This window comes from Glycine soja, chromosome 12 (genome assembly GCF_004193775.1).
Source record: "Glycine soja cultivar W05 chromosome 12, ASM419377v2, whole genome shotgun sequence".
Taxonomy (NCBI): Eukaryota; Viridiplantae; Streptophyta; class Magnoliopsida; order Fabales; family Fabaceae; genus Glycine; species Glycine soja.
In genome coordinates this window covers 13,476,625-13,493,208 of record NC_041013.1, presented here as the reverse complement: position 1 = coordinate 13,493,208, position 16,584 = coordinate 13,476,625, and the positions used below count along the sequence as shown (strand labels likewise).

General features: G+C 31.3%; 1 protein-coding gene across 1 annotated transcript; it reads left to right on the top strand.

Moving 5' to 3' along the window:
* The first annotated feature begins 3,257 nt into the window (after positions 1–3,257).
* Positions 3,258–10,616, top strand: LOC114378569 (receptor-like protein EIX2). The gene is made up of 3 exons (XM_028337197.1): positions 3,258–3,520; positions 5,087–8,815; positions 9,861–10,616. The coding sequence occupies exons 1-2, from the start codon at positions 3,455–3,457 to the stop codon at positions 8,810–8,812; spliced, it is 3,792 nt and encodes a 1,263-aa protein (XP_028192998.1). The 5' UTR covers positions 3,258–3,454; the 3' UTR covers positions 8,813–8,815; positions 9,861–10,616.
* The last annotated feature ends 5,968 nt before the right edge of the window (positions 10,617–16,584 follow it).

Below are 16,584 nucleotides of genomic sequence, written 5' to 3'. Positions count from 1 at the left end.
AGCACCACATTCGCAACCCAATTTTTAGCATTCACACCGTTGGGAATTGCAAAATCATGTCTGAGCTTAGAGGAAAACCCTTCGCATTGTAGCTTTTTATTTTCCCGCAGAAATCCAAAACTGTCTCGGTAAAACTACGATCTCGGTTTAGTTAACCGTTGGATTTTCATGAAATTTGGATATGTTGCTCGAAATTCAATTTCGCACACTCTCACCGTTGGGATTTACGAGATAATATTCGTAGTGGGAGAACAAGGAATCGCATGAAGACAGTACAAGCGGAGGCTTCAATCTCTTCTCCGTCTCTCTGACGTTCGAGAATTCTATCGGAGTAATCGAAGAAAAAACTTGAGGAATCTCAGAGAACCGCTATAGATGCCACTATCATTGTCAGAAGACACGTGAGTCCCCTTAGAGGTAAGGGATGAGTTATTCACAATTGGAAAATAGTGAGAACATGTGTAGGAATCCTTAGAGATATCAATTGGAATGAGTTTTTGGATGTTTTTGCAATTTCATTTTATCCTTATAATTATTACAGTGAATTATATATGTTTGACAGACCAATTGTTGTAAAATTGATATGTTATTATGTTGAGCGTGAACCCTATAAATTGAGTATTTTTCTAATTAATATGAATTGATAAAATAAAGTAAGGAGAAATTTAGAGAGGGATATTGATTTTGTATTTTCTCTTTTTCTTGCTGTTTAGGTTTTTATATATAATTTAAAAAAATTAATATCATAATTGAAACTGACCAAAATGTTCATATAATTATTTAGAATTTGTGCATTGAAAGCTTACTTTAAAATTTGAGATTTAATATGATGTATGCTAGTTTATATATATAGAGGTAGTTATTTATATTAATAATTTATGTAAATAATATTGTAGAGTGTTATAGTATGATTCCAAAAATTATTAAGTGTTGGAGTTTGAGAATATTATGGTTAAATTTTATGAACATGTGTATGTTGTACCTTATGAATATCATTGGAAATGTTATGAGATGGTTGATGTGATGTTATGAGATGTTAAAGTGTGGACACGATATTCAATTGTGAATAAGTGGATGTGTTAACATTTGATGTTACATTAATTATATCGTGAACTATGAATTATACAATAACCCGACCAGTGTTTATGCGCAGTGTTAAAGAGAAAATGTAGGTTCCTAGTTAGGAACCAGTGTTAAATTGTAGCATAATTGTGTTAAACATGTTTGAAACATGAGTGTGAGGTCGTGGTATTGTATAATTCATGAGGAGTGCTTATAAATGAAATATGTGATGAATTGTGGAATGATATGTTGCCTTGAGATTATAATATTGTTATTGAGATTGAGTAAAAGTGTAAAGTAGAACAGGTGTTGAATTGTGAGATATGTGAAAATATGTGATGGTGGATTGTGACATTATGAGATGTGAAATTGTGAATGAGTTTTGGTTGTGAATAAATGTGTGATTAATTCTTGATGTGACATTATTTGTGTTGTAAGCTGTGAATTGTATAATAACCCGACCAGTGTTATCTTGAGAAAAGTGTAAATGCGTAGTGTTAAAGAGAAAGTGTAGGTTTCCTATTTAGGAACCAGTGTTAAAGAGAAAGTGTAGGTTTCCTATTTAGGAACCAGTGTTAAAGAGAAAAGTGTAGGTTCCTATTTAGGAACCAGTGTTAAATTGTAGCGCAATATGTTGTACGTGTTTAAGACACGAGTGTCAGGTCGTGGGTATTGTATAATTCATTAGCAATGTCTGTGTGCTAAAATGATTTTAGGGGTTGAACTTGAATCAGGAGGGAGAGGCCCTGACGGACTCTTCGGAGTATAGGCCTTGGGGGTCATCGGGTTTGAGTGCTCCTTTAAGCCTATGCTGATCCCATATGGTTGGAGCATTCTCGCAAAACATCGTGACCCTGACTGGTCTCCCTATAATCTTACTTAGTGAGAGTGACCTGACAAACCCATTGTGTGGTGTGTCTTGTTATGTACTCCTAAGCGCCCCAGGGTGGTTTTTCACTGACATGGTACCACATTACATATAGGCTTGAGTCTTAGCATAACTGTCTCATGCGCTTGTTAATTGTTCATTATGAAATTGATATGTTATTATGTCTTGATCGGAGTGTGTGATTCTTGTGTATTATGATTGATGATTGAAAGGTTTGATTGATGATTGAAAAGTGAATTTTGAATGACAAAGTGATGAAATAATGTGAGATATGCTAAGTAAATTGTATTTGGCTACTATATGTTGTTTTGTTTCTCTCTAGTAGTTAGGAATGTGATAACTCACTCCCGGTTTGTTGTTTGTGTTTGGATCCTGTAATGATCTTGAACCTTGTGTTCGGGGGAGCAGATGGCTAGGTGAAGTGCTTAAAGGAACCTTGTGCGGAAGGACGTCGGGACACAATGCTTTGATAGGATGTGACAGTGGGACATAAGTTTTATATTAATTGCATAATGTTAGTCTACTTTATTTTATCTCACTGATTTAACAAAATATTTTTGTAAATTTTGACGGCCTTGTTTCGAGCCGAATATATTTTTTTTAATAAGTTTTAATTGATAATAGTGAAGTGAATGTGAACCTTTTACCCGTGTGAATTTGGTTACCGATATTTTTTATATATTTTATTTACTTATATGTCGGGGTAGAAGGTGTCACAAATACAAATTATTTTAACTAATTTCCCTAAATTTTATTGAAGAGCTTTTTTTTTTATATTTTATCCGTGTATTACAAAACTTTTAAAATTAAATATCCTAAAAGGATTTTTTTATTAAAAGTATGAATATCTAAAACTTTTTTTTACTGTTATTTATTAAAATTAAAAAATAAATGTTTTTATGTAACTAGTTTAAATATAAAAATGAATGAATAAAAAATAATACAAAATAATAAAACAAATAAATATAAATGCAATTAACACAAAGAAATTTGATCAAAAGTAAATTAATATAAATATAAATTTTAAATGATGAATAATCAGTAGAAATGATAAAAAAAAGTTAGATATAAAAAAGATAAATTGATTTAGGGTCATGATAAAATCTTGCTAGCTTCTATTTTAGAAATGGTAAAATATTCCATATGAAAAGCTATGGAAATGATTTTAAAAAATAACTAATTTTGTGCTTATTATTTTTCTAATTATTTTAAATATAAATGTCATTTCCTTTCCTTACGATATATGATCAAATTTTTTATAAATTGTTGACCGGAGACTTTTCCAAGTCTCCCCACTGATGAGGTAGCGAAAAAGACCCTTTGGATACTTGCAAGAAATTATGAGTGGGCCAACTGTTGAGAAATGTGTGTTCCATTAACCATCCATATGTTATATATATGCATGGCTATTGGCAGTGCTAAAGTCATGAGTACCATTCTAATTCTCATATTCAGTGGATTCATTTCATCAATCACTTTGCCTTTCTGATCATAACCACCAAAATGCCAACCATTAATCCAGTTCGTTTCAAATTCATGCAAGCCATAATAATATTTATGATGTTGCAGGTTCGTTCGTGTTTTTTCATTTGAATGTATGTGAAAATTGCAATTCAAATCTCATTTGATTTCAATAAATTTAAATTTCCTTAAATTTTTATTCTCAATTTTAATTTAATTTCACGCCATGTTTTCCTTCTTAAAATAGATCATTCTCCTATGTTTTTTCATTAATTGTCTTTTGGGTTCTTTCGGATTGAATTAAAGGTTGAACCATCATATTTTTTCCCCCTTCATTTTGGTTTTCAAGGTTGAACCTATGTAGAGTTGAACCATCAAATTTTAATGATAGTGACAACAAGACATAAACAGTGCTGACAAAGATAATAATAATAATAAAGAAAATGATATAATAATATTATATTTTAGGTTTATAATTAAGTTTTAATCTTAATGATATATTATTTTTAATCTTAATCTAATATTTTTTACTTTTTGTTCTCTTTTTAATCTTCAAATTGATCTTTCTTTTAAGATTCTAATATGACTCATATTCACTTAAACAAATAAAACACACAATAAATTTTATTTTAAATCTTTTTCCGCGCAGAAAAAAAGGCTCACACCATACACTTTTTTAAGTGTAGAGTAGAATATAGTGGTTTTTTTTTCTTCCAATTTTTGAATGTCATTACTCTTTTTATGTAAGATATTCTATTAGTTATATTTGTCAATCATACATTATTTTCATGACAAATTGATATATATTTTTTCAAGTCACCCCTTAAAAGTGTCATTGTATTAATTTTTTATTATATTAAGGAGTACATATTTTGGTTAATATATAAGACAAATATAAAATTGATACTAAGAAATTTATTTTATATTTAATATTTAATATATTGATGTATAGGAATAATGAAATTATAGCCAGTTAAGAATTTTAAAAATTATAGAAAGTATTGGATTTTGGTGTGAGTTGGATTGGAATTGAATTGTTTTAATTTATTGAATATTTTAGTTCTTTTTCTCAATATTCTCTTCGTCCTTCCCTTTAAAGCGCGTGCATTTATATTTTACCTTTTAAATAGCAAAATAAAAGTTATACCCACATTTATATTAATTAATTCCAACATTTTTACCAATATTCATAGTTTTAGTTAGTTGTTTAAATTTTAAAAACGTCATAATAATTACTTCTTTTGATTTTATATTTATAACATAAATGTATAGAATATAACATGTTTAATATAAATAATAAAAAAAGGAGCTGATAAAAAATTAAAAAAAGCGGGAAAGAAATAATTATAAAATCAACATAACTAATCAAACTATTTGGGTCAAAAGAAATTATTTGAATATATTTTACATACTTGCGTAAAATTTATATTAGTAAATTTAGAGGAAATACAAAATTATTTTAACTAATTTCCATAAATTTTATTGAAGAGTTTTTTTTATATATATTTTATCCGTGTATTACAAATTTTTTTAATTTAAAATATCCTAAAAGGATTTTTTATTAAAAGTATGAATATCTAAAACTTTTTTTTACTGTTATTTATTAAAAGTAAAAAATAAAGTCCAGTTGGTTTGAAATTCATGAAAGGCATAATAATATTAATGATGTTGCAGGCTCTTGTTTCTGCTCAACACCATATTATGTGCATTAAGACTGAGAGGGAAGCACTCCTCCAATTCAAGGCTGCCCTCCTGGATCCCTATGGCATGCTCTCTTCTTGGACCACAGCTGATTGCTGCCGATGGGAAGGGATTCGCTGCAGCAACCTCACCGGCCATGTCCTAATGCTCCACCTTCCCGGTCAGTTTCATTATTCATATGCCTTCAATAGTATCACTGTTGCCTCGCTACGTTATATGAGGGGAGAGATCCACAAGTCGTTGATGGAGTTGCAACAATTAAAGTATTTAAACCTCAGTTGGAATGATTTTCGAGGCAGAGGAATCCCAGAGTTTCTTGGTTCTCTCAGCAACTTGAGATACCTTGATCTGTCATGTTCTCAATTTGGCGGAAAAATTCCAACTCAGTTTGGCTCTCTTTCTCATTTGAAATACTTAGATCTTGCTGGGAATTTTTATCTGGAGGGTTCAATCCCACGTCAACTTGGAAATCTCTCCCAGTTGCAGTATCTTGATCTCGGGGGCAACCAATTTGAAGGAAAAATACCCTCTCAAATTGGAAGTCTCTCCCAGTTGCAGCATCTTGATCTAGGTGACAATTCTTTAGAAGGAAATATACCCTCTCAAATTGGAAATCTCTCCCAGTTGCAGCTTCTTAATCTCAGGTTCAATTCTTTAGAAGGAAGTATACCGTCCCAACTTGGGAACCTTTCAAATTTGCAGAAGCTTTATCTTGGCAGATATTCTGATGATGTTGGTGCTCCCAAAATTGACGATGGAGATCATTGGCTGTCTAATCTCATTTCTTTAACCCATCTTTCCTTGTACAACATATCTAATCTCAACACTTCTCATAGCTTCCTCCAAATGATTGCCAAGCTACCAAAACTTAGAGAACTGAGATTATTTGATTGTAGCCTTTCCGATCATTTTATCCTTTCACTAAGGCCCTCGAAATTCAATTTTTCTAGTTCCCTTTCCATCCTTGATCTTTCCGTGAACAGCTTCACGTCATCAATGATACTCCAGAGGCTGTCCAACGTCACTTCCAACCTTGTTGAGCTTGACCTTAGTGATAACCTCTTGGAGGGTTCCACATCAAACCATTTTGGCCATGTAATGAATTCTCTTGAGCACCTCGACCTCTCAAGTAATATATTCAAGGGTGAGGATTTGAAATCCTTCGCGAATATATGCACCTTACATTCTTTGTACATGCGAGAAAACCATTTGAGTGAAGACCTTCCATCAATCCTTCATAATTTGTCTAGTGGTTGTGTTAAACACTCATTACAAGAATTGGATTTGTCAGATAATCAAATCACCGGCTCTTTAACTGACCTTTCAGTATTCTCATCTCTAAAATCATTGTTTCTTGATGGAAATCAATTAAGTGGAAACATACCTGAAGGCATCAGCTTACCGTTTCATTTGAAATTTCTGTCAATCAGATCAAACTCTATAGAGGGTGGAATTCCCAAATCATTTGGGAATTCGTGTGCTTTGAGCTCACTGGATATGTCTGGTAACAAATTGAATAAAGAGCTTTCGGTGATAATCCATCAATTGTCTGGGTGTGTCAGATTCTCGCTGCAAGAACTGAACTTGGAAGGAAATCAAATCAAGGGTACGCTTCCTGACCTTTCAATATTTTCTGTCTTGAAAACATTGGATCTTTCAGCAAATCAATTAAATGGCAAAACTCCAGAGAGTAGCAAATTTCCATCTCTGTTGGAGTCTTTGTCAATCAGATCAAACAATTTAGAAGGTGGAATTCCAAAATCATTTGGGAATGCATGTGCTTTGCGCTCATTGGACATGTCTAATAATAGCTTGAGTGAAGAGTTTCCAATGATAATCCACTACTTGTCTGGATGTGCTAGATATTCATTGGAACAGTTATATCTAGGCATGAATCAAATCAACGGCACATTACCCGACTTCTCAATATTCTCAATTTTAAAAGAATTAGATCTTCATGGAAACAAGCTAAATGGAGAGATTCCTAAAGATTATAAATTTCCACCCCAACTGAAGAGACTAGATATGCAATCAAATTCCTTAAAGGGTGTGCTCACTGACTATCATTTCGCTAATATGTCTATGTTATACTTCTTGGAGTTATCTGACAACTCGTTATTGTCCTTGGCATTTAGACAAAATTGGGTTCCACCATTTCAATTGAGCTACATAGGACTGAGATCATGCAAGCTAGGTCCAGTATTTCCAAAATGGTTGGAGACACAAAATCAATTTGGGGATATTGACATTTCAAATGCTGGAATAGCAGATATGGTTCCAAAGTGGTTTTGGGCTAATTTAGCATTCCGAGAAGAGATTTCAATGAATATTTCATACAATAATCTCCATGGTATAATTCCAAATTTTCCACTAAAGAATCTTTATCATTCCCTAATTCTTGGATCAAATCAATTTGATGGCCCTATTCCACCATTTCTGCGAGGTTCCCTGTATCTTGATTTATCCAAAAATAAATTCTCAGATTCTCGTTCCTTTTTATGTGTGAATGGTACTGTTGAAAGTTTATACCAATTAGACATTTCAAATAATCATTTCTCTGGAAAAATTCCGGATTGTTGGAGTCATTTCAAGTCATTATCTTATTTGGACTTAAGTCACAATAATTTTTCAGGAAGAATACCTACATCCATGGGATCTCTTCTTCATCTTCAAGCATTGCTATTGAGAAACAACAACTTAACAGATGAGATACCTTTCTCCTTGAGGAGTTGCACAAATCTAGTAATGTTGGATATTGCAGAAAATAGATTATCAGGGCTCATCCCTACTTGGATTGGGAGCGAACTACAAGAGTTGCAATTTTTAAGTTTGGGAAGAAATAATTTCCATGGAAGTTTACCATTGAAAATTTGCTACCTAAGTAACATTCAAGTCTTGGATCTCTCACTAAACAGCATGTCTGGACAAATTCCTAAATGCATAAAAATTTTTACTTCGATGACTCAAAAGACATCTTCAAGAGATTATCAAGGACATTCATATCTTTTCGAAACCCATGACATGTCAGGTAATCGTACATATGATTTGAATGCACTCTTGATGTGGAAAGGTTCAGAACAAATGTTCAAAAATAATGTAATACTACTTTTAAAAAGCATTGATCTCTCAAGCAATCACTTTTCTGGAGAAATTCCACTGGAAATAGAGAATTTATTTGAATTGGTTTCATTGAATTTATCAAGAAACCATTTGACTGGAAAAATTCCTTCAAATATTGGAAAGTTAACATCACTTGACTTTCTTGATTTGTCAAGAAACCATCTAGTTGGTTCAATTCCTTCAAGTCTTACTCAAATTGATCGACTCGGCGTGTTAGATTTGTCACATAACAATCTATCTGGAGAGATTCCAACTGGTACACAATTACAGAGTTTCAATGCCTCATGTTATGAAGATAATCTTGATCTTTGTGGACCGCCACTAGAGAAATTGTGTATTGATGGGAAGCCTGCACAGGAACCAATTGTTAAACTTCCTGAAGATGAAAATTTGTTTTTCACCTGTGAATTTTACATGAGTATGGCAATTGGATTTGTTATAAGCTTCTGTGGCGTCTTTGGCTCAATCTTAATAAAGCGTTCTTGGAGACATGCTTATTTCAAATTCATAAGCAATTTGTCAGACGCTATTTATGTCATGGCAGCAGTGAAAGTTTTCAAGTGGTGTCACAGAGGATAGCTGGTAATAATATTTTAGTCTTCATATATATACTTCATTTTCCTTTATGATAAATAGAAGTCACAAACCTTTGTTTACAACTAGACCGTGTTTTTCTCTTTTGTTTTGACCTTCAGTCAAAAATTAATAAAAAAACAATTATTCATCAACACGAACCATAATTTACTATCACACTGCAGATAAACAAGTCGTAGTCCGGTTTTCTTCTTAAAAGAAGACTAGCTAGAACATATATGATATATCTTTGAATGAACTAGTTTTAACTAAAGATGAGCAAGCAGTTATATGATAACGAAAAAGAAAAGTTTAACGTGCATGCATCTTTGTTTTGCATTTCCGAAATCTAGATTAGATTGTTTATAAAATACTAATTTGTAATTTAATATTCAATAACGATACGATGCTTGAAAATATATATTCAATGAGTTGTGCATATATATTGGAGGGATCTAAATTTTTCATATTTTAAATATTCTTATCTCAAAATCTCTTTTAACATGACTACAAATCATATTTTGGAATCTTGTTAATCTCGTAATATAATCAATTTTTGATAAAATACTTTTCTAAAAAGCATATAATCAGTTGAAAGAGTTCAATTACTAATTAGTATTAACTTCAATGTATTGAATTTTTACATGGGCATCTATTAATATTATATTAATATATTTAATTTTATTTATTTTCATATCATTTCGTATTAGTTAAATAAATTAAAGGAATGATGATTGTTACGTAGGTTATTAAACTTCTTTACACTAACATTTCATATTAAACAAATCAAAATACTTTAACTTATTTTCTAATCGCTAAATAATAACTCAATATAAATAACATTTTTTCTTGATATATCTTTTTGCTCCTTGCAAGTTATTAAGTGTAAAATAGAGAATATAATTAAGTTTGAGGTAGTTTTTCTATCTCACTTTCTACTTTTTATATAGCTTTTAGTCTTGGTGATTTTCTTGGAATTTCAATTTTTTCTTTAATTTTTATTATTTCTAGTTGAGGACAAATTTTGAAGGATCAATATTTTAATTTTTGGCAGAAAAATTTTGAATTCTAGCTGCCAGCTTGTTGAGGTGGAAAATGCAAAGAGAAACTTTTGGAGGTGAGAAGGCATGCATCTCTCACTGTTGGATTTGGAGAGAGAATTAAGGAAGGCTTCTAGAGCTTGAGGGAGCCAATTGTGATTGTGATCTAGTTTATTTTCCTTATTAATTTCTAAGCATTTTGTTTGTAGTTTGGTCTTTAAATCTGAACTAGTTGTTTTTTTATTAAGTTGATGAATCTTCATAATAATGGGAATTGAGATGTTTGGTTATTGTTTCTTGATTTTTGGGTCATGCTCTTTGCTTATGTAGAAATAGTAAACCGTGTTTGGTCTAGGGATTTTGTTGTGCTTTTGTACATTAGTCTCATGATTTCATTTAAGGAATTAAGTTACATGAGATTAAAAGGATTCATTGCCAAGGAATTGAATGTGAATTACTGCAGCAAAAACTGATCTTAAACTTGGGCAATGCAAAGATGGGTAATGCTAATTGCACCCTCTGGTAGAGTGGTGTGAGCAGAGGTGATTGGCAAAGTTGGCACTGATGGAGGAGTGGTGATTGAGGTGCTCATCACGTTTGAGATACATCTCATAGTTCTGCAATTTAAAAAATAACTCATCAAAAGAGGGCAAGGTGTTTTGCCAATGACGTAGCCTTCAAAGTCACGAATAAGCTTAGACTGATACCATATAGAGAATGAATAAGTTGTTTATTTTAAACACAATTTGAGTACAAGGCAGCAACATTTATGAAGTTGTCTGTTACAATTAGATAAGATAGAAGCTTTCCAATTTTAATTATTAAGCAGTACAGTTGCACAATCAATTTACAAAATTCTGATTATATAATACAGCATACCTAAAATGTTTGGTGTAAAATATTCCTACTTCCTACAAAGTCATTGCATCTTCCAAAACCATGCATGACATAATATAAATCCCCTAATACAGGTGCTTATTTGTTTGAAGACAATCCAAACGAAAACCGAGAACCCATTCCCAGACATAGTGCATGACGATCCACACGTCCTTTAGAGAATAGATGTGTGTGGTAAAACTTGTGCTTTTCTGGGAATCATGATATCTCTGTGACATTTGTGATATAGTGAGACATTTGGGCATGCTTTGAGTTCAACATGTCTGATGAAGGACTCCTTCCTTTGTTAAAGGTATCATTGAGGATGAATGGTCACAAATCCAAAAATAAAAGTAGCATTCCACAATTTAAAGGAAATAAGTGAGCTGTTGTTTCTTCCTTGAACCTCCTTCACCATACAAATCATTCCCGTGCTTCAACTCATTCATTACATATCCGTCGGATGCAAAACTTGCAGCCACCTGCATTTAATCAGATATCTGTAAGTTCATGTACATGGTAAAAGATATTCTATTGGAAATACACACTTTCCTTCTTCCACTTGTGTGACATTGTTAGTATGAAATCCTTGGTTACAACTTACATGTACTAGTTACCATTTTAAGTGGAAATAAAAATGGATCAGATGACTCTAGTGCCATATACCCATCACAGTATTCAATTGAACCAGCATTTTTTAATTCCTCAATTTTAACAAATATCCACTTTTAAATGTTATTTTATATTGTCATTCAATTATTTACTAATGTGAATATGATAAGTTTTTAGAATTTTACAAAATTTATATAAAAATTAATTAATAGTATAAAACTATATTATTATTGTATAATCATTAAATTAATAATTATTGATGTTCAATACTTAATCCTAAAATATTGGTGATCGCCATTATTACTATAAATGTTTTTCTTATAAACTATTGTGATTTTAATCTATCATTAACTTTATGTTATTATTCTTATTACTTCAATTTCTATAAATTTCTTTTTATAGGTATAAGAATTTTATTTATTTTCATTTACACATTTTGGAAACTAACATTCTGTTTTCTTTTCTTTCTTTCTTTTTTTTTTTATAAAAATTTTCAGTCCCTTAAAGACACTGGCCCTCTTGGATGATTCCAATTTATAAGCTTGTTAATGCTTGGAAAAGACAATAAGTTAGAAATTATGATGTTTTACATTTCTTGAGTGTCAATTGAGATTCTTATATCATGTTTCGATAGTTATTAGCATTATGCTTGTAATGAAATATAAATTACAATGTATTATATCAATAATTTACATGCATCTTTCTCTTATTCAAAATCTCGGTTTGACAAAAACATTATTGAGCTAAACATTTTGATAAAGGCCTCATTTTCAATTTTTTAAGAATAAAAAAATTAGAAAATTCCATGCACATATTTTGAATGAATGAATCTATCATCATCAGTTTGTTATAATTAGACCAAAATAATTTGACACAATATGTTTCAATTATATGGATATCGCTCCAATTTTCAAACTATGCATGCCTTTTATTTTAAGAAAGAAACAATAACAATAATTTATATTATTAATTATTAATCTATACTAATAATAAACAAAATATCTCCATTTGGTATCCATATTACATTAGATAATTTTACTTTTAAATCATTTCTAAAATTTTAAAAATTTTCTTCTAACCTACTGTAACTTTCCACTACTTCTATATTATTAATATTTTTTTATTCTATCATGTTTTTTATTAAATGTATTTAATTTTTATCTTTTTAAATTGTTTTACTTATTTTTTAAAATTTAGAAAGACGTGATCTATCCTTTAGTTATTAATAAAAGAATACCCTTTTAGTATCCATAAATTTTAGACGATTATATTCTTTATTAATTTGTGAACTTCTACTATCCTCTCCTAATAACTATCCACCACTCTTATGTTAGTTATTTTATTTTAACTTTTAAATTTTTTCTTTTTCTTTTTTATTTAAAATATGTAAAATGATTCGGAGTGTCTCTCTCCCTTAATAATAATAATAATAATAATAAATTCAAACTTTTGAGTGAAATCATCAACAAAAATGACATATGCATCAAGATTCTCTTATCTTACAAATTATTGGGTCATGTTATATCAAGAGACTTCCTGGAGAATGTTTGAACCAAAATATGATTGCATAGACAATCATCTCAAAATACATGATAAAAGTAGATGCCATAATGCAGTGTAAACCCACCCACACATGGGGGAGATGACCCAAGATATTTATAAAATATCCAATTGGATAAATTTGTTCTTCATGGCTCATCAATTTACACCGAACACCACAAACGCTTATGCCGATACATGAATTAACAGTTAAAAACAATAATTGTTAGTCTCTGATAGCAGCTCACACTCACTGTATAGCACATAGCAGGGTGATCACTATTCTAAACTTCTACATAGAGATTAAATAACTTATACTATGTACACATATAAATGCTCAAACTAAAAAAATGCTCATTTCAAATATTTAGACATCTTAAACATTCAAATATAAAATGAGTGTTGCACATGAAAAGTAGAGCAAGTTGAAGGTTCAGAGTTCAGAACAAAAACGAATTAGAGTTCAGAGTAGAGAAAAATATTGCCAAAGATGAGTTAGTGTAAGTCAAATAGCATAAGCATCGCATAATAGATAGAAGCATGGAAAACCATATCTATTTTGGAATGTCTTTAACCAAGGAAAATCTCAAGATTGCAACCACTGCACCTAAAACGATGTTATTTTGAAGGCAAAAGTAGATTTTATGAAAATTCACACTCCGACACCATTATGACCACTATTCAAAAACACAACATTCAAATTCTGTAACGGGCCACAGCTACTCTGTATCACTATAGTGCACTATTAATAACCAAGTTAAAAACATTTTGATGCTATTCAAATATGTCCCTTTCATCAGTGTAACGATGGAACTTAGTGATTAAAAAAAAAACAATGGAACTAAGTATTATATTTTGCTTTCATCAATCAAAATATAACCCAAAGAAAATGCTGAAGTTACATAACCCGAGGATAGAATGCAGGATTTCTAAAAACTCCTTACATGACTCCTTATGATCATTTTTAAGTGTTAAGAGCGGGGAGATGTCTCAACAAGTATAATTGTGAAAAGTTAATATTGTGACTACTCATTTGATGTTGTGATAGATGTATCCCTGACCTAATCATAGATGAAGGTGCGTCATTTAGAAACTAGGAACCTGAACTAATGTGTTAATTATATAGGATGCGGAAATTTGAATAGATCAAACAGAAATTCTAAATATTACTAATCATGGATCTGTGAACTAAGTCATTTCATGCATAATATGTGCTTGTAAAGTGAAACAGAAATTCTTGTTATTCCATACCATTCATGTTATTTAGAAGTCCATGTTTTCTCCCACAATAATTGCTTCGAGTCTGAAACTACTACACGCAAACAGTTCAATACAAAGAAAATAAAAATATACTCAAATTGAGAAACCAAAGCTTTAATGTGAGTGGAAATCATGCCTTTGATGGTGATTCACTAGAGCTGGCAGCAGGGGTATGATTCCCCTGATTGAGATGTAAGTGCCTCTAGCGTCTTGTGAAATTCTGTAGAGAGGAGGAGGTCCGTGCAGAGGAACAAAATATACTCAAATTTTGTTGTGAGCAAGTGAGGATTTTTTGTTTTCACTTTTACTACAAAAATGATACTGCCTCCTATTCTCAAAAATTTGAATGAGTGAAAACGATGTTCTTAAAAAAGATTCCTAAAAGGTCACAATTTATTATTCAAAAACAGAGGATCTAGTGAAAACAATGTTGTCATTAGATATTTCTGGTAACAAGTTTAGTGAAGAACTGACAGTGATATTCAATAACTTGTCTGGGTGTCCTAGATACTCATAGCAAGACCTGAATCTAGGTTGGAATAAAATCCACGGCATACTGCCTGAATTCTTAATGTTTTTTGAAGTTGGAAACATTGGTCCTATCAGGGAATCAATTAAAGGGTGGAGTTCCAAAATCACTTCAAAATGCAAGTTATTTGCGCTCACTGATGCTATCCGATATCAGTTTGAGTGGAAATCTTCCACTGATAATCAATAACTTATCTAGATATATTGGATACTCATTGGAAGAATTAGATTTGGGCATGAATCAAATGGCACTCTTCGAAACACTCTCTCAGTGTTCCCATCTTTAAGAAGATTGTACCTTTATAGGAACAAGCTAAATGGGACAATTTCTGAAGATGTTGGATTTCCAGCTCGCCTAGAACTACTAGATTTGAGTTCAAACGCTTTGAACGGTGTCATCACTGACTTGCATTTGGCTAATATGTCTACGTTAAAGTCATTGATTTATCTGACAACTCATTGGCTCTGGAATTTAGCCAAAACTGGGCCCCATGTTTTCAATTGATTTAGATAGGATTGAGATCTTGCAAGTTAGGTCAGACATTTCCCAAATGACTTTAGCTATATTGAATCAAATCAATTTTATTACATCCAAGTATAAAAAAATGAACAAGAATAATTTTATTACATTTCTGAAATATAGATTAAATTGTTTATAAAATATTAATTTCTAATTAATAATCAATAATGATAGGATGCTTGAATGTGCATATTAACTTCAATTACTAGAGTTTTAAAATGACATCCATTAATATTAATATATTTAATTTTATATCATTTCGTATTAGTTAAATAAATGTAATAAACAATGATGGTAATAAAACTTAAGTAGCGGAGTAGGCTACAAAACTTTTACTTATTTTCTGATCACAAAAACTACATACGAATAATATTTATTTTTTTTCCTCTTTTATATATCATTTTTCTCCTTGGAAGTTATTTAGTGTCAAAATGAGCATAAGTTTGAGGGGGTAGTTTTCCTCCTTGGGATTTCATATTTTTCTTTATTCTCTTATAATATCTATTTGAGGAACACTTTTGAAGGATATCTTAATTTTTGGCAGAAAAAATCTGGATTATAGGTGTAACATCCCAATTTTCGTAAACTAGATTAAAAAGGATGGTTATTTATAAATAAATAGAGTTTTAAAAAAATAATGAGATTTTATAAATAAATAAATAAAGAGATATAATTATTAATTAAAATAATGATTTGAGAGAAAATAAAAAGGGTATTTTATTTATTTGTTTGATGGAGAATAAAATAAAGTTTGTTTTTTATAAAATAATAAACAAATAAATAGAGTAAACCTAGTTATAAATAGCATTAGGTCAGTTTTCACACTGACGGTACCTCTTCTTTCCATCATTTTTGTTTTTCTCCTTCTCCTCTCAAAACCCTTTCTTTTTCCCGCAGCCCACCAAACCTGTCTCAGAAAAATGACGATCTCGGACTCGTTCACCGTTGGGTTGGATCGTCGTGAAATTTGAGTACCACGTTTGCAACCCAATTTCGAACATTCTCACCATTGGAAATTTCAAACTCATATCTGAGCTTAGAGGAAAACCCTTCGCATTGTAGCATTTTAATTTCCCGCAGAAACCCAAAACTGTCTTGGTAAAACTACGATCTTGGTTTCGTTAACCGTTGGATTTTCATGAAATTTGGATATGTTGTTCGACATTCAATTTCGCATACTTCCACCGTTGGGATTTTGGAGATAATACTCGAGGAGGGAGAAATAGGAATCGCATGAAGACAGTACAAGTGGAGGTTTCAATCTCTTCTCTGTCTCTCTGACGTTTGGGAATTCTATCGGAGCAGTTGGAGGAATAACTGAAGGAATCTCAGAGAACCGCTAGAGATGTTACTATCGCTGGCTGAAGACACGTGAGTCCGCTCAGAGGTAAGGGATGAGTTAT